The sequence below is a fragment of the Furipterus horrens genome, unplaced genomic scaffold (genome assembly GCF_987537825.1).
Source record: "Furipterus horrens unplaced genomic scaffold, mFurHor1.1.pri manual_scaffold_5, whole genome shotgun sequence".
Taxonomy (NCBI): Eukaryota; Metazoa; Chordata; class Mammalia; order Chiroptera; family Furipteridae; genus Furipterus; species Furipterus horrens.
Window position 1 is genome coordinate 137,606,065 of NW_028327175.1, and position 26,469 is coordinate 137,632,533.

Sequence of the window (26,469 nt, forward strand, 5' to 3'; positions counted from 1 at the left end):
TTCCATCTCCATGTGAATTGCCTCCCTGACCTTTTAAGCCCCACACTATATATATAAACCTTAACTGCGCCCTCTGTCCTCTGGTCTCCCATTTTAGAGAACCCCATGTGCACATTCGTAATAAAATTGGTTGTTTTCTCCTGTTAATCTGTCTTGTTAATTCGATTATTAGTCCAGCCAGAAGAACTTAGAATGTGGGAGGAACAATATTCTTCTGCCTCCACAGGAACAACTTTTTAATTTTATGATTTGTTTTATGATTGAGGCACTGGTGACAAAGTATGACACGGGCACAGTAAGAGAGCTCAATAATCAAGAGCCATCGTTACAGTTATTCTCGGTGACGGGAGAAGGCTGCCGCCATCAGGCCTGGATTAAGTCAACACTCTTCTCCCCCACACCTGCCGCTGTTTCGTCTCCCTTGGAGGAAAAGAATGAACTGAGGATGGTGGGGGCAGAAGAGTCTCTGGAAGACTCTGCTTCCTTCACCCCCGCCCTTGGTCTGCAATGGCTGCAGGGCTCTGGATGCCATGGGGCAGGGCAATGACCACTGCAGGAACGATTCAGGACGCACAGCTTCCAGAGCAGGTCAGTTGGACTGTCCCCTCCCTTCTCAGTCCTGCTTTACTTCCACGTGGTTATGCATATGGGATGGCACTCATGTAATGGGTCATTCATGGAAATGTTTCCTTACTTTATATCTTCATATTTTATAGTCTCTGAAACCTCAACAGTGCTTAAAAAAATTTTTTTTTATCCTCACCTGAGGATGTTTTTCCATTGCTTTTAGAGAGAGGAATGGAGAGAGAGAGAGAGAGAGACATCAATGTGAGAGAGGAACATTGATTGGCTGCCCCTCGCACACACCCCAACCAGGGATCGAACCTGCAACCCAGGCATGTGCCCTGAATGAGAATCGAACCTGCAACCCCTCAGTCTACAAGACAGCACTCCAACCAACTGAGCCACACCAGCCCGGGCAACAGTGCTTTGTGATAGTAGACACTAAATTTCATAGACTGATTGATTTAAAAAACAAAAAAACAAAACAAACAAAAAAAACCACACACATACACACACACACAACAGAAACCCAACTAAACAAACAAAAACCCAACTTGGTAGTAGCTTCTGTTTTATAATGTTATGAAATTTGACACTTAAGCTGTTTTCTCTGGCACTAAGCCAATGATGAGACGTTGGGGAAATGCTGACCTGTCCATAGAGACTCCCCTCGAAGGACAGCACTACTTATTAATGCACACTATGGGTGGTTGCCTGATGGGTTTTTTATCCCCCAATCATTCTATGATCCCAGTTACAGTGCACCACACGCCTGAACTTCAGAGGGAGCTCCACGGTCACTCCACTTGGTCACAGCTGCCCTTGGCATAACCTCAGTAGAAGACGGAATTTTTAAATTGGTTAAGGATAAAACAGTCTGCAAGGACTAATGGTCACTGTACCAAGCAGGAGTGGAGCTTCTGGTATGAAAAAAAATTACACATGGGCCTGCCTTGCTCTTTTGAGGAGCTGCCTCCCTCTCTGGATGCTGCTCTTTGTTCTTGGCTTTTTCTCTCTTACAAGTCTTCCTGTGGGGCAGTGTCCCTGCCTGCAGAAGGCCACCAAGATCCCTGGGGGGACCCAGAGCAGAAGTGGCACTGCACGAGGGGACTTGGGCCAGATCTGCTACAGTGGTTGGGGTAACAGTCTCTCTTGTGTTGGGCCCTCCACGCCTCTACGTGTCACTAGAAAGGTAGGACCTCAAGGACCAAGATCAAGTACCAGGGGAAGAGGGGCCAGGGGGCTATTCAATATGCAAATGAATGCTTAAGGCTGGAGGGGCAGACATGTATTCTTGGCCTGATGCTCTAAGAATTTAATCCAGCTCCTAGAATGACAGACTTCATTCTGTTCGTGTGCAAATTCTGGTTGATTAGTACATTCTGCTTTACAGGCCTGTGTCTCAGCTCAGAGGGAAATAGCACACATGTTGGAGAGCTATCCCTCCTGGTCTGTACCCTTCTTGAGCCCAGTGTTTTTTTATGTAGCTGGAGAATTCTTAAAAATTCTTCCCTACAGGTTAAGGTAGCTTATTTAGTCATACCAAAATCTTTCAGGTTGAATATCACAAATAATCAAAAGGCACGTCGTCAACACACACGCAGGCTCAGTGCACTTACTCGTTGGAGAAGCTGCTTTGCCCTGGTGCTTCCATTTATAGAGAAAACAGTAAAGGGTTCTGGGCCTGAGACCCCATGTACCGTGACTCTGTGCATCTGAAAACATTTTCTTTCTTCTGTATTAAACATCTGTCAAGAAAGATCACATGGTTTCCCTTTCATTGTCATTCTCATGCAATTTCTAGGCTATATTCAACCCAGAAGTGCTGGTCCTTAGAAGGACGTACAGGAACAGGTAAATGCAGAAGCAGAGCATCCTTTACAACCCGACCCATCTTTCTGTGGTTGAGGAAGCAGTGGTGCATCTTCTTTAACAGTCTAGTGAGGATGCTTAGCAGCATACCACCAAAATATTATTTTACAAAAGTTACCTGTTTACATGATAATTATGGCGCTGATATCATCTGAAATCTGCCTTAGTCCTAACTTCTGAACTGACATTCAACAGTGTCTAGTGAGTTCCATCACTCTTGAAGGCACTAGACTAGAATTTTGGACGATAAGATGATAAATAAAATATTCTGATAAGTCAAACACTTCTCTGAGTTCTGTGAGTCATGCCAGCAAATCACTGAACCTGAAGAGGGACTTGTGGGCAGTCTGTGGGATCGGATGCTAATTCCAGGTAAGTAGTGTCAGAACTGAACAGGGAGGCAGGACAGCCAGTGGTGCCGGAGAGTTAGAGAAGTAACGTGGGAAAGGACACGACACGTTTGGTGTCAGAAGTCTTGTGAGGAAGAACAGTTCTTTCACAGCATGTGCAGACTCTTCTGCTCTGGGACGTATTGAGGGCAACCAACCCAGAACCAGACCCTCACCTTGACTTTCAGAAAAAGCATCTCATTCTTGCTCTGAGGTGTCAGGTGGCCCTGTCCCCGGTTCCCAGTCCTCTGCACAAGACAGAGGCAATACCTCCCTCTACTTGGGCCAAAGTGCTGTTCTCAACCTTGGCCACACTTTGAAGGGAAAAGTGGAGAAACGTAGGGCAACAAGGTCAGGGACAGAGAGAGAAGGAACTGACGAGGTGGGGGAAAGAGGAGCAGAGAAGAAAGCCCAGCTACTTGGAGGTGGCAGAGGCGGTGGTCAAGCCAGCGTCATTGTGAGCATAAAGGTGCCTTTTCAAGGGTTGTTAGGACTATGGTGAAGAATAAGGTTCATACAACAGTGATCAGACTATTAACATGTAAACAGGTAATCAATCGATGGACAGCCTATTAATTTTTAAAGAGCAAGCATAATGGAATGAACTGGTTTACTAGAGCAGTGTTGCTTAAGTAAACAACCCTGGACTGCTGGAGCGAGCACAGGTCTTTTGGTTCTTGAATGTCAGTGGGCCAGAGCCTTACCTGGGGGACTTGTTAAAACACTGATTCTGCAATGGTGGCAGTCTTCGTTTGCAGCGATCCTTTCGAATTCACAAGAGTGTAGATTCGGTATCTCCCCAGTTGCCAAGGTGCAAGTTACGTATTAACAGCAGCACCTGGCTGCCTTCCCCAACCCTGCTCACCTGACATCTGCCCCTGGACCACTGAAGCAGCAAAGGATTTTCCTGGTCTAACCTAAAGTTTCCAGACGCACTGAACGCTTCCTAGCAGGTTTGGTTAACTAGCTCCTTCCCCACATGTTATTTTTGGCTCACATTAAGAGAATGGGCTTTGGCACGAGATGAACCTGGGTTTATAGTTGAGTGACCTCAGAGGTCTTTAGTTCTTACCTTCCTCATCTGTAAGATGGACATGGTACTCACAGCTCTTTCCTAAAGTTATTGAGACAGTTGGGTGAATTAATATATATGTAAAGTGCTTAGAAAAAGCCAAGTGTTGGCCATTATTACCATTTCCATAGCTACCTAGTTATCACTCTCCTGTATCACAAGCAAACCTACCTTCAGCATAGCAATCCCCACAAATATGCTGAGTGAAACAGAACTTAATTACCAAAGAGGCTGGCACAGTACTGCCAGAGGAATTCTCCTCCATCCGTCTGCTGTTTATGAATAAACTAGAGATCTCGAGGACTTCATTATGGAGGTTTCGCAGCTGGAGATGTCGATATCCTGGAACAGTGCAGAATTGGGAAAAGCCCGTTAGCCTCTCACTGCAGTGCTCAGCCAAGATGATGCCCCTGGGAGGTTAAGCAATGGTAGGTAGAAATAAGACCTCAGAAAGAGCAGGGGGTGGCAATGGGCATGCAACCAACTGATGCCTTGTCACTGTGACAGTGCAGCTCCTGGGGACAGTGTTGGGCCACCTACTGGTCATTAACTTGTCTAGGAACTGTTTCTCACTTAAATAGAAAGTCTTAAACTCAAACAAAATATAGTAGAAAACTTCATCATTTTTGTATCTACAGTCACCATTTTTTAAATATTCCATCTTAGAACAGCTTTAGTCACAGGGACTTGGTTAAATGTTATGGTGTGAATGTTTGTGTGAGTATAAAATGGAATACTATGCAGCCAGTAAAAGGGATAATGTAGGTGTATAGTTATTAACACAGAAAGCTGCTGACTACCTACACTAATTAGTAAGTGAAAACTAGTAAGTTACAAAACACTAAGATGATTAGGAAGCCTGTCTGTTAAAAAATACATACCATATAACAATGTGTATATATATGGGCAGAGAAATAAAGCTTGCAAAAGATATACACCAAAAGTGATTATTATGGAGAGATTTAAAACAGGATTTATATAAGATTGTTTTTGTTTCTCATACTTTCTCAAGTTTTAAAACTATTATGGGCTGAATTGTGTCCTAGAATTCGTATGCTGAAGCTCTAACACCCAGTAACCTCAGAATGGGACTGTATCTAGAGGTAAGGCCTTTAAAGGGGTAATGAAGTTAGAAATGGATCATCAGGGTGGGCACTATCCAAAATGATGTGTCCCTGTAGGAAGAGGAGACTAGCACATAGACAGAGAGAGATACCAGATGCTAAGCCACAGACCGGGGATGGCCTCGTGAGGACACAGTGGGAAGGTGGCATCCCCAAGCCAAGACTTCAGAAAAAACCAAACCTCCTGACTCTTTGATCTTAGACTTCGAGGCTCCAGAACTGCAAGAAAATAAAATTTCAGTCGCTGGAGCCACCCAGTCTGTGGCATTTTGGTATGACAGTCTGAGCTGAGCAGTACAGTGCCCGTGTGCTGTTTGCACAGTGGAGACGAGAAGCAGGAAAAGAACAACAGGTGGGAGGCTGTCACGGGTTTGCGGGGCGCAGGGGTCAGCAGTGGGAGTGTGGCTGTGGGAGGATGGATGCGCTAGGGCTTTGGTGCTGCAAGGAGACCGACAGCGCCAGCCTTTCTGGGTGTGTGTTCGAAACGCAGAATCGCAAGCCCCACCCCAGATTCTACTGCATCAGAGTCTGTATTTTATTACCAAGAGCCCCAGGCAACTCCCACGCACACCAGAGTTTAAGAGGAAGCTCACAGACGGTCTGCACCGGTGCAATGGGAGGAGGGTCCCCGGAGACCCACAGCAAAGCCAACCCACTAGTCAACAGCTCCAGCCTCTGCTCAGGATTCTGCATCCTTCCTCCTCTACTTCCAGCACCCAGCCCTGGCTTCTGACACTGCCCTTCTGCCAGGCTCTGATTCCAGCCTCCTTCCACTGAGCCACTACTACACCACCTCTCCCACCTCCGTTTCCTATCCTTCAGTCTCTGCTTTAAAGGTGCCAGGGTTGCTTTGGGAGCTATTTGGAAAGGGATACAGGGAATGAGAGCCAGCTACCACTGCTCCCGACGTCACCAGTGGTGGCGGAGGCTGTAGTTCCTAGGAATGTTGTGACTACCTCGGATTTTAGGATAATGTAAAAGAAAAACCTATACTGGAGATGTGCTTAAACAGTGTTCAGATTTGTATTATTTCTCCCTGCCTCTAATTTTAACTTTTAGATATGAAAAACTCAAACATACAGAAAAGTAGAAAGAAGAGCTGTGGGGCCTCCGTCATGCAGCCACAGTAGTTAGTAACATCATGACAATGTCACGCTACCTCGTTTCAAAGCCTTGAGTGGGATGATTCTCTGAGCAGTGACTGCTGAGCTGTTGTTTTCCACGACTGCAAAGCGCAGAAATACAAGGTCTTCAAAGTAAACCCGGAAGAAGAACTGCTCGTTCCACATGGGGTTCAGAGTGTTGCGATGGATGGGCTTTGTGCGGAAGTGGCAGCTGTCCAGTGGCATGCCCAGGACATCGACCTCGATACACGGACTGCCCGTGCTATTACTCGGGCACACGTTCTGACCAGAGACAATCTGAGGGAGGAAACAAGAATCAAAGTCACTGAAGATAAAAAGGAAACACAGGCAACCTCTGCACCTCACCACTCCCCTCCACAAAGAACACTCTGAAATGGATAAGGTAAATGATTAATAAATTTGCTTAAAAAAAAAAAAAAAGAAAAAAGGGCAAATGATTGTAATCAGGCAATCACATGACTAGAGTCATGGGAAAAGCTTATTTTGTCACCTCATTGACCCTGCCACCTTTCAGCCATTGAAATGTTCAAGTATCTTTAAAACCAAGCAGTTACGATGAAATTAAGTTTCTCAGGAAGGCAAGAGAAAAGGAGGGAGAGCTTATGCAATGTAAACACAAATTTGTTATGAACATTCTGTTTGAGATGTTTTAGGTGTATATTTGATAATTTCAAAGTCATTTTCTTGAATAGTTTAGTTTTGCAGCAAGTCACAGGGAATGTTGTTAAAAATTAATTCATAGCCTTCTGTCGGCCCATGACCCTCTACTTGAGTCTAGCTAAGATGGTCAAACATAAGAGGGGCCCCTGCCCTCATCTTAGGGAAAGAAATGAGCAGTTGAGATGGTGGGAAAATCTGAGAGTGGGTTCTCCCAGGGGTTTGAGGTGTCGTGAGTGGAGGCTACTTGATATTCTTTCTTCCGAGTTAATGGACAAGTTGTAAAGTTGGACAGAAGAGATTACTTCCAACCGCTTTGCTGTCATCCAACCAGAGGGCCTTTCCTCTGTCTGCTACGAGGGAGTGAAAGAATGGGGAAATAAAGTTGAGTCATGAGGTACTAGGGGCTGTTGTTAAGGGCAGTCTGTGGAGTTTCTGCCATTTAGTTAATCAGGCAGTAAAAGGAATAAGGAAAGGCCCAGGAATGATAAAGTTTAAACTGTAAGGAGGAAAGATATTTAATTGACTTGTATATTGATGCCTTTTTGATCTTAGAAGAACCTGTTGGAGTTTAAGATGACCTGCCCTAACAAGGAGCTCACCTTTTAGGGGTGGCACTCAGTGATGATTCTGAGGGCTCTGGAGGACAGAGTTACCATCATCAGTCTGTAGGTGAAGCAGGGAGCTCATAACTCCACCTACAGGGCGTCGGCAAATACACGTGTGGCGACAGCATTCCTAAACCACAGGCACTGCTTTGAGGAGGCAGAGAAACCCTTTGGGAACTAAATCTGCATGAACCAAACTCTGACATGAGAACTTTGTAATGCCTTGAATTCATATCCAGCAAGGCCAAAGCACCTTGCTATCTTCTGATGACAGGAGCCACACTTACAGTTAAAGAATAGACAGCGGGCTCCATGTTGTCCAGGTCTCTGTCCAAGGGAGAAAACTTCTGATACATGGGACAGTTCTTGTCCCACAGAACTGGGGGTTTCAAAACATAGCCACAGCCACCATTGGCCTCAAACATGGCCGCATTTAAATGTAATGGGAGATCTGCAAAACAAAGTCAATATTGCCTGTTACTTTGTCGCTTATAAATGTCAAGTTCAAAAGAACATTGTATTGATTTTCCCTAAGCTTAAGCATGAAGAGGTGACCATCCGTTTATTCTGCACACTGGCTGGTTGACTACTATGTGCCCGGCTGTGTTAGGCACTAGAGATACAACATGTAACGACACAAAGTCCCTGTCTTCATGGAGCTCAGTTTATGGATAAGCCCAGTGTTCTCACTCCAAACCAGGTTCTACCACTTAAAAAACTCTTTTTGCAAATAAAAAATTTACAACACCCATCCAAAAAATATCTTTGAGATATGTCATTTTATACTGAACCTTAGAAAAGAACAATAATGGCATTTTCTTATCCCCATATGCCAAACTGTGCAGATAGCTATATGACCGATATGTGCTTTTGCAAATATAAGATAAAATCTTAATAATCCAAGAAGGCTGGGAGAAGAGCCAGAAAAATATATTTTACCATGAAATCTCAATTTCAACTCATAAATTACAATACTTCTACCTCTTTTTAAATTGTGGTTAAATATGAAAAAAATTCTCATCACACTTGATTCACATCATGTCCACAATCCCCTCCATTGTAAACTCTGGGAATCCTCACAGTGGCTTCCAGTCTTCTGTGGCCAGATTTTATTTGGCAAGTTCTGTGATCAACAATTGGATCCCTGTACTGTTTTGGGCTCTTAACACATTCAGACGCTCATCTGATGGCGCAAGTCTGTATAAAGGTTGCCCAAACGAACAGTGAATTTATGAGACACACCTGACAAATATTCCCTCTGACAGATTCCTTCCATGTGCGCAGTGAACTTTGCTACAATGAGCGACATCAAGGAAAAGTGTGGTAAACACCACAGAACAAGAGGAAGTTGGCCTCCACGTGTCTTGTGTGTAAAATCTTTCTGTGTATGTGGAGTCAGCTGGGATTGTGTGCAGGAATTCTTGGGGTAAGATGTCGTAGACATATGAAAGCTCCTTGGGCTCGGCCTCCTTATCTCTAAAAATCAGTGCAGTGGACTCCATGTCTCAGGCCCCTTCCAGTCCTGATGGGACTGATTCATTGAGGCTGATCGTCTTGCTTGCAGTAAGAGGGAATTCTCTTCCCCGACTCCCTGTGACAAGAGGAACAGAGACCTGGGCTAGGATGGCTAAGAGAGTGAAGTAAACTTGCTTATGCAGAGTTGATGAATGTGAACTGGGTATGTTACTAAAGATTATAGCAGTCCGCACTTCCTACACTCTCACCAGGCCCCATTCTAAGTACTTTAAGTGTATCACTGCTTCCCAATAACCCATGAGGTCTTCTCCTTTTTATAGATGAGGAAACTGAGGCATAAGAAGTGAAGAAACCAAGGCACACAGTTAGTAAGTAGTGGGTGTAGGGTTCAAACCCCGGCAGCCTAACCCGTAGTTCCTGATCTTAACAACTGAACGATGTAATGTACACCCCACAGGGGTGTCATCAATGAGATAATGTGTGAAAGTCCCTACCCAGCATGTGGCACACAGAAGGTCTTGATAAATAGTAGCTGTTAAATTATGATTATGAAGTCAATACCTGATTGGGTCTGAAGTCTGATTTCATGAGGTCTGTGTTTATCCTTTCAGCATTCTGAAACTGTTAAGCACTTTTTCTTTACTACAATAGCATTAAGAAATCCAATAGGTAAAACAGATCCATTTTGGCATAAAGGTGGGACCTCAAATCTAGCCCTCTTACTGCGCCCTATGGGTGGTCCCAGAACTTCATTTGGGGCTATAGTTTTAAAAGCCCTATTGTAACCTAGTGAGAGTGTGCTTGAATCTGTGTCACCTGATTACTCCCCTCAGTCATGCAGGTGATGACAGATCAGCCACAGCATTACCTTTATGGTTTTCTATTAATTTTAAAACTCTGCATTAAGTAGACACCATTCCCGTAATAATTATGCCTATATTTGGGGGCTGGAAAAGTCATTGTAAAGAGTTTGACAATCATTTAGGAAAGCATGGTAACTACTAATAGAAGATTTTTAAAAATTTTTATTGGGGTCTCATGTCCATACACTTGTAGGTCCTGGGACATGAGGCAGATGGCAAGGACGTTGAGGGATGGTTGCCAGCAATAACCAGAGTTTGCATACCAGGCTCAAGTCAGTTTCCAAACTCAAGAGTTAGTTTTATTGAGTGTAGACCTGGGGTATTCCTGGTTCTAGATCACTGCAGACTTTCTTGGAGTTGACAGAGCCATTAGACATCCTGGGAAGAGATGACACTAAGTCCATGGACACTCCTTTGGGGCATCAGGGTCTGCTGAAATTCAGGAAGTGGTTAGGCAATGATCCATGGAATACTGCTGGAGGCTAGAGGGACACTGGAGAGAGTTCTCTGTTACTTGGTTGGGATGTTTAATGGAACATCAAGCACTCCCTAACCTAGGAATGTTTTGTAAAAATTAAAATATAATGGTTCCATTGTTGACCTTTCTCTATTTGTACTTGCAATCCACAGAGAAGTACCTAGATGAAATCTGGATCAAATATCAAGAACTGCAAGTCCAGGCTGTAGTGGCGCTGATGGGGACATCGGCTCAGTGTGCATGTGTTGGGCGTATACTCTGTGCAAGGTGGTGACCAGGCTCTATCCCCAGTTTGTGCAAACGAAGGAGACTTTTGCAGATGAACACGCTAAACCTGCATGTTGCTTGTGCCTTTTCCAGCATGGGGAGATGTTTAATCATTGCTTGCTGCATTGAATCAAGAGAGGTTCTTCGACAGTGCTCTCTCCTGGGTTGGAAGATTACATAGAGAAACTTGAGGATGAACCATCAGCACAGCCATCTGTCTCCCTTGAGCAGGCAGCTCAAACATGTACTCTCAGCTTGACCTGGGAGAGAGGCAAAGCCTTCCAGGGTGAGTGAAGGCCAAGCTGCAGCCTCAGTGTGTGCTTCCGGACTGTGGAGGTGCCCAAGGAGGGGCAATTCCATTCAGCAGTGGCTCCCTTTGCCATCAGTGGAGCCAGTGTGTCTGCAGTGGCCTCGGTACATCAGGAGGAAGGGCACATCCAAAAGCAAATGCAGTTCCGTTTCCCTGAGAAAACCATTTTGCTAGTCATTTCAGTTTACTTAAAATATTTTGGTACCATAATAACCAAGGGTGCCAGTGGACAAGGGCTACAAACAGGGTCAGAGATGTGAGCCCACAAGCCACTCGGGACAGATTGAAAAGAAATTTTTACAGCTTTGAAAATGTTTCATTATTATTTCCATTTGTGAGTCCAAATCATACTGTTTTCATAACTTATCAAAAACACTTAATCATCGTTAACATTTGCAGAATGCTTTTTTATGTGCCAGGCATTATGCTGAGAATGGTACTTCACCTGCATTATGTTATTTAATTTCAATCAAAAGAAGCAAATATAACAAGGGGAAAAACATTAAGTCTGCAGGGTCAGCCACAAATGGGCACCGTTTGCACCAGTGCCAGGTGGCTAGCTGGTCCCAGAGCTAAAGGTGGGCGTGACTTTGGCTGGAGATGGGGCTGTGCTGCGGTTGATGGGTCAGCACTGTTAGTTAGGACCCGATTCAGTCCATACGAGAGGAACGAGGAGGCTGCTTGGCTGTTCAAAGGCAAGACTGTGGCTTCTGAATGAGCTTCGAAGAAACATTCCTCGTCTACTTTTCTACTTTATCCTCTGAATTCCCCGAATCCTTGAATTGATTACTATAAATCATTCTGTGACCTCGAACAAATCAATCGCTCTGTGCCTTGGTTTGCTCGTCTGAGGAACGGGGATCATCACGGTACCCACCACTCAGGGTTGTTGCGAAGACTGGATGAGATAATGGGGCTTGAGGAAAACTCAGCACGGGGCCTGGCGCACAGTGAGTGCGCAATAAAATGGTGGCTTTTATTCTAGACTTAGAGGCCTCACCAGCTGCTGGTGTTAGCAGAGTTGTATCAGCAGTGGAGAAACATGAACCCTACTTTCTTAGGTCCTATCATTCACGGTACTTGTTTTCTCAGTGTTGGCTGCTCTGACAGCAATGACCTATAGTCACCATTTCAGTATCAATGGGATGAGAAGAAGCTAAAATGGTTTTCACTTGCAATTTGTTTGAAGTGACAACTACTTTTTGACGGCCAAGAATAGTCTAAGGGGTGCTAGGAACTCTCTACCCCAAAAGCTCTTTAGAAATAAACTAGACACAGCCCTAAATAGTGTCTCATTTAAAGATACACAAGAGCAGCTTTATGCTTAAAAGGCGCTTTAAAAAGGGGGCAGGAACAGGAGACTCTTATGAGGGACCCCTTTAAGGTTCTCTTCTATTGCCTCAACTCTGAAACATCAAGGGCACAATTCAGTATCAAATGCACCTGTAGTTTTACTCTTACGTACGCTGTGCTCCAGTCTGGAATCCTGCCCCTTTAAAAAAAAGTTTGTTGAACCAGGTTTACTGAACTATAGATGCAAAGCGGGGAGGAGAGAGCACCCCTGCGGGTGTGGCAGGCCCATTACCATCGGTCTGGTAGTTGAGTGCCACAAGCTGTACCCCATGCAGCCAGAACAGGAGCGGGTTGGGGTTGGACGAGTCGATGCGGGTGGCGGCCGGGTAGGTCCTCAGAAGCTGGCAGGTGGTGTGCTGGATCAGTTTCTGAGAATACCTGCGACACAGACGTTTGGCGGCGTTTTCATTCAGCGATGAGATATGGTAACATCTGGGAGTTCTAATGATAGCGCTGAGGGACGTGGTTGGGCTGAGGGGGGAGGAAGATTCCTCCCAGGCCTGTCGCATTCCTTCAGAGGAACCTAAACCCCCCAAAAGATTAGCCTCAGATTAGCGCAGAAAACTTGAAATGTTTTAGAAAGAGAAATCTGAACAACATCCCAGTAAACGAGTATAACCACGTAACACAGCAGCATAAATCTTAAGTGTTACTTAGTATTTCACTGTTAAGCATATGCTACAATAATGTTATACTATAATAGTGTTTCTTGTTAGTCCACCACCTTGAAAAGAAATGATAGCTATTGAGTTTTAAAATGAGTGTGTTACAGAAACAGGGGAGTCCAAAAACAAACCCCAGAGTTTTTGGCTGGGAGATAGGGAGCAGGAAGCAGCTTTTAGGATGCCCTTGCATGCCTGGAGCTAGTGGCTGGAAACATCGTTGCAAAGATCCGCTTTACTTCTAAGACTCAGGAAGATGCGAGGGATCTTGGCCTGTGGGCTGGTAGGGAAGAAGCAGACAGAGCCTACGGAGGGTTCTGTGAATGGTCAGAACTGTTTGCAACACCCACTGCGTGAGAGGACGCAGGGGGAGAGAGGAGGCAGGGAGGAAGAGAAGCAGCTGCGGACGTTTTTGGGCTGGCTCTGGCTCTAGGAGGCTCTCTCTCTCAGGCTCTCTCTGGCCCTCACGCCCTCACTCTCTGGCTCTTGTGGGCTCCCTCCATCTGGCTTGGAGAAGGGATCTCCAGGCTGCTTTAAGAAGAGGCTCTTGCCAGACTGCTTTGAGAAGGAGCGGAGATCCATCCGGTTTGCAGGAAGAAGGCAGTTTGCAAGGAGGCTGAGAATCCAGGCGGTTCTGCACTGAGAGCTGGAGGGCACCACAGCACAGAAAGGACCTCCCCAATCAGAACTGAGTGATTGGCAGCTGCTGGTAAAGCTGAACTGTGCCTAGGAAGTAGGGAAACGGTGTTTCTGACTTTCCTAAGACTGGCCAGGTCTGGGAGGGGGAGGCAGGACTATGTAAATAAAAATTCTTTTTCTTTTCACCAAACTCTGGTATTCAGAGTTATAATTCTGGCGGCGGGCAATCGGGCCCCTAACTAAACAGCCCGTGGGTTCTGTTACAAGTGGAGAAACACCAATTTAAATTGAAAGCCTGAAAGTCCCCTGCCTCAGTAGAGGCACTGTCCTGTAGATGTATTTGCACAATACACAACAATATATGTACAAGGGTGTTCACTCTAGCATTTTTTATAGCAAACAACAACAACAAAACAACAATAACAAAAAACCCAAGAAGCAACCCACATGTTCTCCCAGTGAGGAAGTAGTTAAACAAATGACAGTATGCACACAATGGAATGCCAGAGGCATTAAGTAGAATAAGGCAGACATATGCACAGAAAACTATTTGAAAAGTTATAGCAATATAAAAGTTATACAAGTATGTTCAGTTATATCCCATTTGGATCATCTTAAAAAGGATCTTATTTTCCTTGACCAAAACAATAAACTTAACAGTGGTTACCTCTGGGGAGTTGAACTAAGCCATTGAGAATGGAAAGGAATTTTAATAATAGCCTATATTGTTTGCATTTTTTAACTATGAGAATTTATTACTTTTATAATAAAAAGTAATTAGTAATAAAATGGATAGATCTTCTGGAGTTATAATAGTGAAGATAGCAGTTCCAAGAACCACTAGAACATTCCAAGGTGGTTCCAATTTTTTCCTTTTGAGGCAAACACTATTAGAACATTTTCAGTGAAACACTACTTTTTAGGAAGTTAAAAATGTAAATTAAAAAAATATTTATACCACACTTAGATAATATAAACATTCATGAAAATAAAAAAAGAATTAAAAAGTTCAAGGGACGTGCTTAGAACAGTAAAATGTTGGACTTTCCAGCATGCAAAATCAAGCAAAGATAATGTAAGAAGGTGACTTTACTTTTTCCAGATGTTTTGTTAAATGATGCTGTCTCCCCAGGGCTCATTCTGCCCGGATTGTTGCCAAAAATGGACTTCCTGCTTTTCCTTTCTTTTCCTCGGCTACAGCCAGATGCATTTAGAGTAGATAGGCCTGTTCCCATAAAATGAAAATAAATAAGCCAAAAACTACAAGCGAGGGAACTCAACATTTTCCATCCCTGTTAATGTTTATTTTGAAGTCCTACTACTTTGTAACCCAGGACAGAAGACCTACTAGCATTTTTAGCACTGTTAATAATCAATAGTAGGAAATTAGAACAAAATTTTTGTTTTTGTTTTATCTCTGTGGGCACATATGACAAGAACTGCATGATTATTACAGAATGACCACAAAATCACACATACCCCGACTTGATGGTGCACCAGAAAGATTCTGAAAAGTTGCACAAAATGGAAGTGTTCTAGTCAACATTTAATTATCAAGACCTAATTACTCAATTTGGAGAGATGAAAGAATGACTAAGAGCCAGGTTGAATTCCTGCCAGTATGAGCCTTGACGTAATATCTATCTTCTCTATTCCTCTGTTTCCTCATCTGCAAAATGGGTGTAATGGTAGGAACTTACAGGGTTAGTCTGAGAATTAAATGGGAAATAGATTTTTAAAAACGATTTTATTTATTTATTTATTTGAGAGAGGGGAAGGGAGGGGGAATAGAGGGAGAGAAACATCAACCTGAGAAACATTGATCCGCTGCCTCTGCTACACACCCCGTCTGCGGACCAAACCCACAACCCAGGCATATGCCCTGACCAGGAATCCAACCGGCTGTTTTTTGCTTTGTGTAATGATGCCCAACCAACTGAGCCACACCGGTCAGGGAAATGGGTAATACATTTTCTGATAGTGATGTTCATGCTTCTTTCTCACTCCTGGTCCAACCACTCCCTGGATCCTTCCTGCCCAGCACAGTGCCTGGTGCAAGCAGCGAGTTAACAGATATTTGCTGAGCGAGGAAGTGAATGCACACCGCGCAGACCTGGATCCAGTGCAGGAAGCGTGAGTGAAAGGCACCAGTGAAGCCACCAGAGTTGCCTCCAAACAGTTTCCACTGTCTACAACTGTACCATTAGAGAGTAATTCCTTCAGCTGGAGCAGCGTTCAGGAGGTCCTCTTTGAGATGAAAACACACCTTCCAAAAACATCATCAGAGAGGAGAGGATAAAGTAGTGCATGATACCCAGTTCCTAGTGGTGTGACATCATCCCAGTTATTTAATCCCTCTACTCCACTCCTTCCTCATCTGTACAAGGGCTGTGGTTAAGATTAAAGAGATAATGTATCTGTACATATCTGGTAGAGAAAGTGCTTATTTCACAGCAGCTGTAGAGCTTCTAATTATTTTTCTTTGAAGTATCCACTGGTGCAAAGATGCACAAACTTGGACTAGTGAGTTCTCATGCTTTATCTTAATATTTTGTGTGAATTTTGCCCTCTACACAATGATGGAACAGTAGATTCTCTCCCAAGTAAAACCAGTGAGAGGCCAGAGTGAGGCACCCTGCTGGCCCACATCCTGGCACATGCACACATTCCCCAGGGGTACGGGACCTTCTGTGGAGAGCCCGGTTCTCTCAGGGTGGGGCAAGGAAGCAAGAACAAAGGCTGGGTGATCAAGAGCAGGGAGAATCTGGAAGAGGCTGGAGAAGTAACAGAAGGAGCAGCAACATCTGCCCTGTTGGCCTGGTCACCAGTAGGAACAGCAACAACCACCATTTCCAGAGAGTCAACTATTTGTAGATAGTGTGATGGTCACATTATGCATTTTCTTGTTAATTTTTATAACAACCCTGCAAGTTAGAACTGTTATGTCTCTTTTATAGTTAAGAAATCTGAAGTGCAGAGAAGTTAACTAACTGTCTTAATCAAGGTCATCGAGGCGTTGAGTCCTACCATTGTAGCGGTTTGTGATCTTGGGAAAGTTACTGTACTGAGTCACTTCTCAATACATGAGCCAATAAACTTCTTTGTTTTAGTCAATTTCTGACACTTTCAAACGAAAGATTCTTAATGAACATATTCTGAAACCTAGGGACCATTACTTTTTCTCTCTCAGACTTTGTTTTATTGAAAAACGGAATAAATCCACTACCTCATGGAATTTTTAGGAAGGCAGTAAGATGATGTATGTAAAATATTGAGAGAAATCCTGGTACTTAAATGCTTAATAAAATTTAGCTGCTAGATTTTATTATCATCATTATCAACTATTATGAAAAGACAATATGATCTAGAAAATAAATGTTTTATGGCATTTTCCTCATGAGCATCACAGTAAATGACAATAATAAATATTTAGGAGGTACTATAACAATGATTTCTACAACACAATTTAGCTATTTTGAGAGTATTCATAATGCCCAATTAAATAGTATATTTTTATCTTTTGGTAACTTTAAATGTTTTAGATGATTTTTCTTCCTCTTACCTGGAAATTTAACTGCTTGGCAATAGATGACAAGGTCAGAAAGCTCTGGTGCAATCTGTCTGCTTTCCTTTTTATTCTGAGGAAGATAAAATTCTTCTCCCAATTCCATGTCATATACCTATCAAGGGAAAAATAATGCCAGTTGGCATAGAATATATATGCCACCCAAGAGCACTTTATCTGTTCCTTTCTCAGGTCACCAGTGTGTTTCACCTGGCTTTATATTTACCCCTATATCCTAACACTTTTCCTAGAGTAAAAACTTCCTGAGAGCAAGAAATGAGCCTGATGCATAGAATACAGTCCAGTGTTGTAAATGTGGAAGAGTCAATTTCTATTTGTTGAGTGAATAGATAACTGAGCATGCCCTTTCTGTAGCTCACGTTTCTGACACATTATTTTATTTTGTTCTCCAACAATGTCATGGCAACTATTCTATAGGTTTTCTCACAGCCTATATGCTATGAGGCACCTGAAGGTAGGGTCTGAGTATCTCATTTATCCTTCTAGTCTTGGTGGCCTTCCTCTGTTAACACTTCACGATGTGGCCCTGTTCATCTTCTTGGTCATCCCAAACATCTTGAAAACTCCTAGCAATTCCTTGAGTGTTCCAGGCTGTCCTCTTGGCCTGCACGCTCTATTTTCCTTTGCTACCTCCTGTGCCACCTCAGTGTCGGCCACACAGTACACCTTAAGTAGGTATTGGTGGGCTGAGTCAATGACTAACCTTCTACAAATGGCAAGGTGGGTGTCCCATAGTATCACCACGTAGGCTTTGGCATCTAAGGGAAAGTGAGGGGAAAGGTAAAGGGAAGGGATAGGGAGGGAGGGAAATTCCACCTGAAACCGACAAGTATAATTGAATAGAAACCATTCACCCACCTTTCCTTTGTTGCATGCAGAGTTATCTGCTTTCTTTATCCTCTTGGGGATTTCTTCATTATACTCAAACTGAAGCTTGTCATTACATGATTTATTTTCAGGTTTGTCTTCTAGAATGTTGTCTGAAAATGAGTTGGCGGGCTTCAGTGAACAAGAACCAAACGCTTCACTTATGGGCCACGTCTACATCATTACAAGCATGACCAGACACTCGCGCTTGTCTGTAAGACTGAGGCTGGCTATATGTTACCAAAATGGTGGCTTGAAGCATAATTTTTTTACTTTGTTAAATTATGTGTTTATTTTTTTATTGAATGGATTCATTTACCAGTAGTTTTGGTGTCATATAGACATATTCTAAATGAGAAGGCTTATTTTCATATAGATTATTGGAACTGTGCAAAGATTATGGAAAATACCCTGTGTTGAGAAGCTCTTGGCACACCAGTTTGGGAGGGAAGGATTTAGTGGTTGAAGCACTTTTAAAAATGAAGTTATTAGCTTTTTTTACCCCTAGAAATGTCAAAGCCAGAAGAAAAAAGACACTGTATTTGCAGTGCAGTTTTCATAATTATACTTAATTGGAAAGTAAAATTTTCATAATTAAAAAATCAATTTATTAAATGAGAATCTTAGGGGTAGGAATTCAAATGATCTCAAGTATAAGAGATAATTTTATACTTTGCTCCTGCTTTCAATTTCTCTTCAAAATGACTTTAAAGGTGTTAGAGGAATATCACAATTAGGTACTTTTAAAATGAAAAACAAGAAAGCACATTTCTCACCTCAGGTTTACTATCTCATTAGACCACAAATGCTTAGACCAAAATATCCTTATACTAAATCAGGGCCATGCAGGCTGCCAAGAAGTAAGTGAGATCAATCATTTTACTACATGTTTATTTACAGAAGTGTCACTTCATGCTGATCAGGCCTAAGAACTTGGAAAGTGATGCTGACATTCATGCAGTTAAAATGCCCAGTTTGAATGGCTTTACCTTCCTGACAGTTAGGAGCAGGAGAAGCAGTAAGGACATCTGCTATGGAAAAACAGAATCAGGAAGGGGATAAAAGTAAGAAACGTTAAGACAAGAGCCAGATAAATTAAACTAAGGCATGAAGCAAAGCGTAAGTAACAACAGCTTAGGTGATGAGACAAAGGGAATAAGAAATCTTCCATCAGTTTAATATTTTGACTATTAAGGGATGCAACAGCTAGCAATAAAAGAAGTGCAAACATTGTTCATGTTTATCATGCCGCCACATTCACATTTTATATTAATACTCCCGATAATACATGATGTCAGATGGATGTAAGTTGATTAATTTGTTAGAGTCATGTAGTCATTGTCATGGAATAGTTCTATATTAAGTTGCCAATTCAAATCTGTACTCTGGTGCGTGTTCAAAGCTAGTCAGGATAAATAGCAAGGTTGGGAAAATTAATCTATATTTATTTAACAAAATTTAATTAAATAAATAACATTTAGAAAGTACTGTCTAAAAGGCAGAGTAGTGGTTCCTGAAATACATGAGCCTCATTTGCAACTTACTTAATATTTTCTGAAAGTAATTTTGGAATCATCACATTTTTATGGCCAAAAAAAGGCTTCAGACTACTAATTCATTGTATAAATGTGAAAACTGAAGACCAGAGCTGTCACAGAGATAAACTGGGTCACCCAGATTCTAAAGATGGGTTCTTCACCTGTGTTGCTTGCAAGGGCCCCAGAAGGCCTATGAACACTCCTTGCGATTTTATGCAGAAATTTGAGAGCATGTTTATTCCTCTAACGGGACTCGCCACAGCTTCCATCTCATCCTCAAAGGGACCATCACATAAGAAGCTTAGAAACCTCTGAGGTCCCCTTAAGAAGCTGGGAATGGTCCTACCCACAGCAGGCAGGTTTCTGTTTTCTTCTCATCTCAGCTGGACAAGGTGAAGATGGTACAAGAAAGCAGAGATGGGCGAGGAACACACCACGACCAGAAGTACAAGGCTAGCAGGGTACCTAACGGTAGCATAAAGCAGCCTGAATAACACCGACTTAAACAAGTCATAGCATAACTATTAGGCCTGTTGGAAAACAACCAGCCAGAGGAATCTTTTAATGAAATGGGAAATAATAATGTGGTGGCAGTGGATGTAATTGTTGCAGATCCTAGACATTAGTGCTGGAAGGAGGGGAAAATCAGTCAACATGTAACAGAACCTTCTCATTACATGTCTGAGGGGCCGAAGACCTAGAGTGGTGAAAGGAAAATGCCCAAGTCTCAAGTCCCTGGGGGCAGAACCTGGTGGGGCCCCCTTTCCATGAATACCCCATCCCAGCACGTGCGGGTTTTTTAAAAGCTCTGAACTACTATAGAACTTTAGTAGGGTAGGGTTTAAATTTTTACTCTCCTGAAAATACAGGCATACCTCATTTTATTGTGTTTTACTAATGTTGTGTGTTTTTTTGGAGGGCAGCTTGGCTGGCTTAATGCCAGTGGTGAGTCTGTGCAAATTGTTGATCTGTGGAAATCTGCATATCAGCAGATTATATATGTATTCTACATATGTAATATTTATGTAGATAGGAACTTAGGCATGTTTTCCTTACTACACTGTAGTCTTCCAGAGCTGCCAAAATAAAAGTCTACTATCAGCAATGTACCTGAGAAAACATTTTGCAATCTATAACAAATGACACCAATTGAGTACAAAGAAAATACACCTGAAACTTAATTCTCATGAAAGAAGAATCCTTCACCTCATTCATGTGACTTTTTTGTATTGCACCATTAGTCATCACCCATGTTTTTTCCCTTCGATGCGACCAGAAGAAAATGTCTTGTTGGCTTAGTAATGTGAGGAGGGTAGTGGGGTATGGAAAGAATACTTCTTTCTTTTCCATACTCCTAGAAAGCAGGAGTGAAAGCTGTGGAAGGGAGGAGCAGAGAGTACAGAAACACGATGCTTCCCCCTGCAGGTGGTGTAGGGGACAGCAAAGATTCCGCCACAGTCTACGATTCCTGCCAAGAGCATCAGCAAGGCCAGAACCTGAAAGGTGAGAAAGGGGTTTCTCTCCAGTAATGAAACCCCAATCTCACCTCTTCCTCTAGAAATCCACTTAGGAATGACCCCTGTGTGTCTTCCCACACCTTCTTCTTTTTCCCTTGAGTGGCTAACTTGGTCCTCGTCACTAAGTGATGGGATTCAGAAGCTCTTGGACAATATAGTACAACAATCTGTATTGCTGGTCTATGGAGTGCCAGGTTTATTTCTGAAAAAATTAGAAAGACCCCTCCCCCCCAAATCCCAACAGAAAATTATCCAAGCACTTCCCTGCACACAGCATAGGGTCTGTTTCTCTTACCATCAGAGAGGGATTCATAGTCATAATCATACTCGTCCTCTTCATCTTCCTCCTCCTCGTTATTAGCAGGTTGGGGGTTGGCATTCCCACCATTATATGCCTGAGCTTGCATGGATGCTAACTGATGAGCCTGAAAGATATCAATAATTAGAGACTGCAGATGGTAAGCTAGTGAACTTTAATTTATAGCTTTCAAAATGACCATTTCCTGCTTACAAAAGTAGCTTATGATTCATTGGGGGAAGGAAATCTAAATTCACTTGAAGTACAAGGTTAATCACTGGGTGAATGTTAACATCTCTATAAGAGGAATACTAGAGCTTTTAGGAAAAATCACAACAAATAGTGGCTCCCCCGAGGCAAACCATTCAGGAGAAACCTTGTTGCCTAGGAGAACCACCATCAATCCCAAATGATGAAGTGAACCAGCCCATCAATTTTGGGAAAGTAAGTCTCTGCTAAGAAACCATTTTTTTTTCCTTCTTAAAATAATATCTAAGGACCCTTGACCTTAAGAAAAATGTTAGAATCCCTATGGATGGAGAGACCAAAAGAATAATTGTTGGTTTAAATAAAAGATTTTTCAACAGACTTTCTCTAAACCATTAATCAGATGAATAAAATAGGCTTAGAAACTTTCCAAAAATTTGATATGTGCTGCTAGGGAGTTCATGTGCCTCTATATTCAACTACAATTATTGTGAGGGGATATCACAGGACACAAAAATAAACACAGGGCTGGACACTAGTATAAGGAAATAATCCAAAATACAGGAAAAGTTATGTGTGTATATAATATTTATACATGTAAATATACACAAGTGTACATCTATAAAAATATCTATACAAGAATGGGCAAAAGTACGTTTACAGTTGCATTGTGACACTCCTTTGAGTTAATAAAGCTGTTGTAATAATTGTAACCTGCATGTCTTTTTCCATATGAACAATTTAAACCTACTTTTGTCCATACCTGAACATTTCTATATCCTTTGTTCAATATCTATATGTCTCTCATAATGATGTAAAATGACATGCATAAAAGGCTAAATATTAGATGTAAATACAGCAGGATTCTTGACCTGTTTTTGCAGCACAGGCCCCTCTGGCAGTCTGGTAAGGTAAGCTCCCTTCTCAGAATAACATTTTAAATGCATAAAGTCAAATATGTAAGATTACAAAGGAGAAAAAGAATGTTGAATACAGTTAACAAATGTTGAGAAACAAATTTGTGCAATAGGAATGTGTGTTTCTTTATTAACACAGTAAAGTAATAAATAATGGTAGGTCAAGTAACACTTTTGAAATAGTGATGAGTATACATAATTCTTGGAGATATAGCAACAATTGGGATATAATTTGGAAAACCTGCAATTTCTGTTGGTGACAAAGATATAGGCATTGCCATCACTGTGGTCTGTTCTCTACATTTATAATCTGAGGAAATGCTGAATTTCAACTAAAGGTGAGTGAAAATAAAGACATACATTTTTTTTTTTTTTTGATAGAAGTTCACTGAACCTCCGAATTTTATTTCTGGATATTACCAAGGTAATATCAGAATCCCTGTAATACAGGTTGTTTTTGACTTTAGAATTATGCATATTTAAAAATAGTTCTCTATCCCATAAGCTTCTTGAATTTTGGTCATATTACCTTTACCATAAAAATGAATACATAGGGAAGATACCATTTAGGTTATGTGTGTATCTATATCCTCTCTGGATAACTGGACATTGTCCAGGCAGGGATTTCTCAAAGTGGGTTTTCAGGAACACTAGCTGTTATGTAAAAACTGGCAATTAACAGTAACCACAAAACACACGGAAGTTTGGAAACAGGAGCTTAAACAAACGGAAACACATTCCTGCTATGGAGCTTGACATGGCCTTTCCTTAAAATGCTAACAGGCATCATGATTTGTCAAAGATTTCCAGTACAGCATTTCCCATGCTTATTTAATCAAGGAATTTTTAATCTTTTTTTTCACAGTGTCTCATAGGATTAGTGTTCTTCAGAGCTTCAGGGAATCTTCTCTAGGCATGAGTGAGACACAAATGCAAGTCTATTTGTCAGGGATAGGAGAAGGGCCCCCATGCAGCAAGCATTCAAGGCAGAGCCAACTGCTGGGAATGATGATGCAAAGAGCTTTGTTGGACCACTGGCAGAAGGAGAGGTGCCACGCAAAGACCCACTGATTACCAAATGTCAGAAAGCAATTGCCAAGGTCCTTAGATGCTCACATACTTCCACCAGTGCAAGAAGAATGGGAGAGGTGGCCAAATGGACAGTCAAGAGCTGCCGTCCCTACTCATTGCAATACCCTGCTTTTTCTGAGGCAGAAAAACAGGACCCTAGCTCTTGAATAAAAGCAATTCAGATACAGGTCAGGTGGTTAGAGTGAGAGGTAGATGAGGAGATGGGTCTTGGCAGGAGCCATCTCACTCTGCTCTCTTTCCCCAGAGCCTAGCCTAGTGCCTGCCTGTCATCTAGTGTGAACTAGTGGGTGAGACCAAGGTCACGCAGAATACAGGAGATCTGATGGGGTATAGTGAGGGAGCTTCAGTAAGAGCCTTAGCAAGAGCTTGAGGCAGATGGAGGGCTTCAGAGATGCCACTCTGAGTCAGTCCATCCTTGCTGAGGCTAAGTTCCTGGTGTGGAAATGCCCAAGGCATTGTGACTTAGGGGCTGGGTCTGAGCACACTGGAGCTCTAGACATTCATTCAGCCAATGTGACTGAATACAGATGACCAGCTATACACCCACAGCCTGCCAGGTAACCAAAGGGCCTCACAGGTATGACTGCCAACACTCCATGGGAGATCAGGTTGGAAGTGGGCTTAAAAAACTGGAAATGGGATTACTTTGTCCCATTTTTCCAAAAGGAAGGAGAGGTAAGTTGTGGAAATTATACAGTAGGAAGTGCCAAGGTACCTGACAAAACTTTAGGCTGGATTAATAATTAGTTGGTCATGAGAGCACAGAAAACAAAGAGGTGGTCAGGCAGAGTTAGCATGGCTTTGCTAACAGACTTCCCAGACACCAACCTTCTTAGGTTTGTTGGATAAGGTAACCTTCTTTGTTGGAAATAATAGATAAGGAATGTTTCCAAACTTACAGGATGATAAAGATTATCTTTAAATAAACAGATGACCAGGGCTTCCATGAAAACTCTGATTTCATCGAGCAGATCTGGATCCTAAAAATCTACGTTTTTAAAAAAGTGTCCCAATGATTCTCATCAATGTATTCTGCCTTCTGTGTTACAGCTGAAAAGGCCTTTCCTGAAGACCTGAATCTGAATCCTAGCTCTGCCACTAGCTGGGTGGCTTTGAGAAAATCACATAAATGGCTATGCAAGCCTCAGTTCTCTATTCTATAAATAAAGAGGTCGAAGGTGAGTCTGGAGAAATGTGGGCTGCAAGAAAGGGGAGCACCAGCCGGGAGTGATAAGCACTCAATTTTGGGGAGGTTCCGTGAGAAGGGCCACAGTGCTCTCTAGTTGGCTGCCTGGCTCAATGGCAACCTGGGATGAAGGCTCAATTTGAAAAAACTGTCAATAAATACTTTGCTGACAAATGTCAAAATTCACAGAGAACCTTGCCTGCTGCAATAACATACCAACACCGAGAAGAGTGAATGTAACAAAGATAAATGTGAGGCTCTTGGACACGAAAGGTTAAAATTAATTGCAAACCTGGAAAAATGGGGAGATTAGGCATAAGAACAGTTCCTGTGAACTATTCTCTTTTTGTTTCCCACACACTCAATAGGAGCCTGTTTACATTATTTTTAAAGTGAGAGGAGTTCCAGGCTGCATTAACTGAGGTGTAAAGTTCAAATTAAGAGAAGTAACGGTTTCACTGTCCTCATGCTGTCAGACTGTCGTTGGAGCATTGACTTAGTTCTGGAAACCACATTTTAAGACTGGCAGATTCAAGGATATCCACACATTTATAAGACTACCCAAAATACTCTGAATGAAAAGGGGAGTCTTAGCAGCCGTATCCCGTGGGGAACATTGACACAACAAGAGTGTTCAGCCTGGAGAAGAGAGAAGCTGGGGGGGACACACACGCTAACTTGCTAGATGTGCAATTAGCCTGTGCAGCTGCAGAGGGGAGAAGTACTGCCAGAAGATTTGGGCTCAACATAAAGGAGACTTCTCCTAACAACCTGATCTATTCGTTAGTGGAATGGAGGCTGCATGAGTAACTGCAAGTGACCGAGTGCAGGACGGAAAAGGCAACAGCTCCAAGACCGTTCAAACACATCTCGAAGACCATAGAGGTATGCACAGGACGGCTGTAGTTGCTGGGTAAAAAGAACAGCACAGAGGAACAGTGTTGTAGGGAAAAAGCTCCCAATGCTGGGTAGTGAATCGTTGATGCAGCATTTCAGGAGAGCCAGACATGAGAGAACACAGGCTAATATTGTGCAGTTGACCCTTGAACAACATGGGGGTTAGAGGTGCTGACTTCTCGTACAGTTGAAAATCCGAGTATAACTTTTGACTTTCCAAAAATTTAACCACTAATTGCCTACCATTGACAGGAAGCCTTACCAATAACATAAACAGTCAATTAACATGTACTTTCTTATGTCATATGTATTACGTACTATATTCTTACAACAAAGTAAGTTAGAGAAAAGAAAATGTTATTAAGAAATCATAAGGAAGAGAAAATACATTTACAGTATTAATTGGAAAAAATCCACGTATAAATTGATTCAAACCCATGTTGTCCCAAGGTCAGCTGTAGTCAAGTGACTTTATAACAAGGCCTCTGGAACCCAAGTAAATCCCAGGCCTTCTGAAGCAGTTTTGAGAGTGAATATCTGAACAAATGGAGACCTAGCAGAAGTCTCAAACTAGTGGCCTTCTGGGCCAGCTTCACCTCCAGACTAGACGTGTTTGGCTGGTGCAGTGTTTTAAAAAGAATGTAATTGGAGCTGTTCATTTATGAGGGCATTCATGATCTACTCCTGTCCTTGCCACTTCCAACTGTCACATACTGTATCCAGCTGGCTCCTCATATTTCTTGTTTCTTGATTGGCCCCTGAAAGTGGTTGATTTGTAACTCTTGGCCTAGAGCTGTGTGTAATCTTCAGGCAAGGTAACACGTACCTCCAGGGTACACAAAGACTTCTAGGGATATGAAGGTACATATACTTATAAAACAATGT

General features: G+C 42.5%; 1 protein-coding gene across 1 annotated transcript in view; it reads right to left on the reverse strand.

The window, feature by feature from the left end:
- Positions 1–26,469, reverse strand: part of PLCE1 (phospholipase C epsilon 1) — a 294,291-nt gene that overhangs the window by 12,848 nt on the left and 254,974 nt on the right. Inside the window, exons 19-27 of the mRNA XM_090277947.1 lie at positions 21,283–21,412; positions 17,924–18,045; positions 17,042–17,159; positions 14,573–14,704; positions 12,411–12,701; positions 7,719–7,882; positions 6,181–6,442; positions 4,121–4,239; positions 2,184–2,312 (exon numbers count right to left, since the gene is read on the reverse strand). Coding sequence (XP_090134073.1) covers positions 2,184–2,312; positions 4,121–4,239; positions 6,181–6,442; positions 7,719–7,882; positions 12,411–12,701; positions 14,573–14,704; positions 17,042–17,159; positions 17,924–18,045; positions 21,283–21,412 — 1,467 coding nt within the window. The remainder of the gene's footprint in view (positions 1–2,183; positions 2,313–4,120; positions 4,240–6,180; positions 6,443–7,718; positions 7,883–12,410; positions 12,702–14,572; positions 14,705–17,041; positions 17,160–17,923; positions 18,046–21,282; positions 21,413–26,469) is intronic.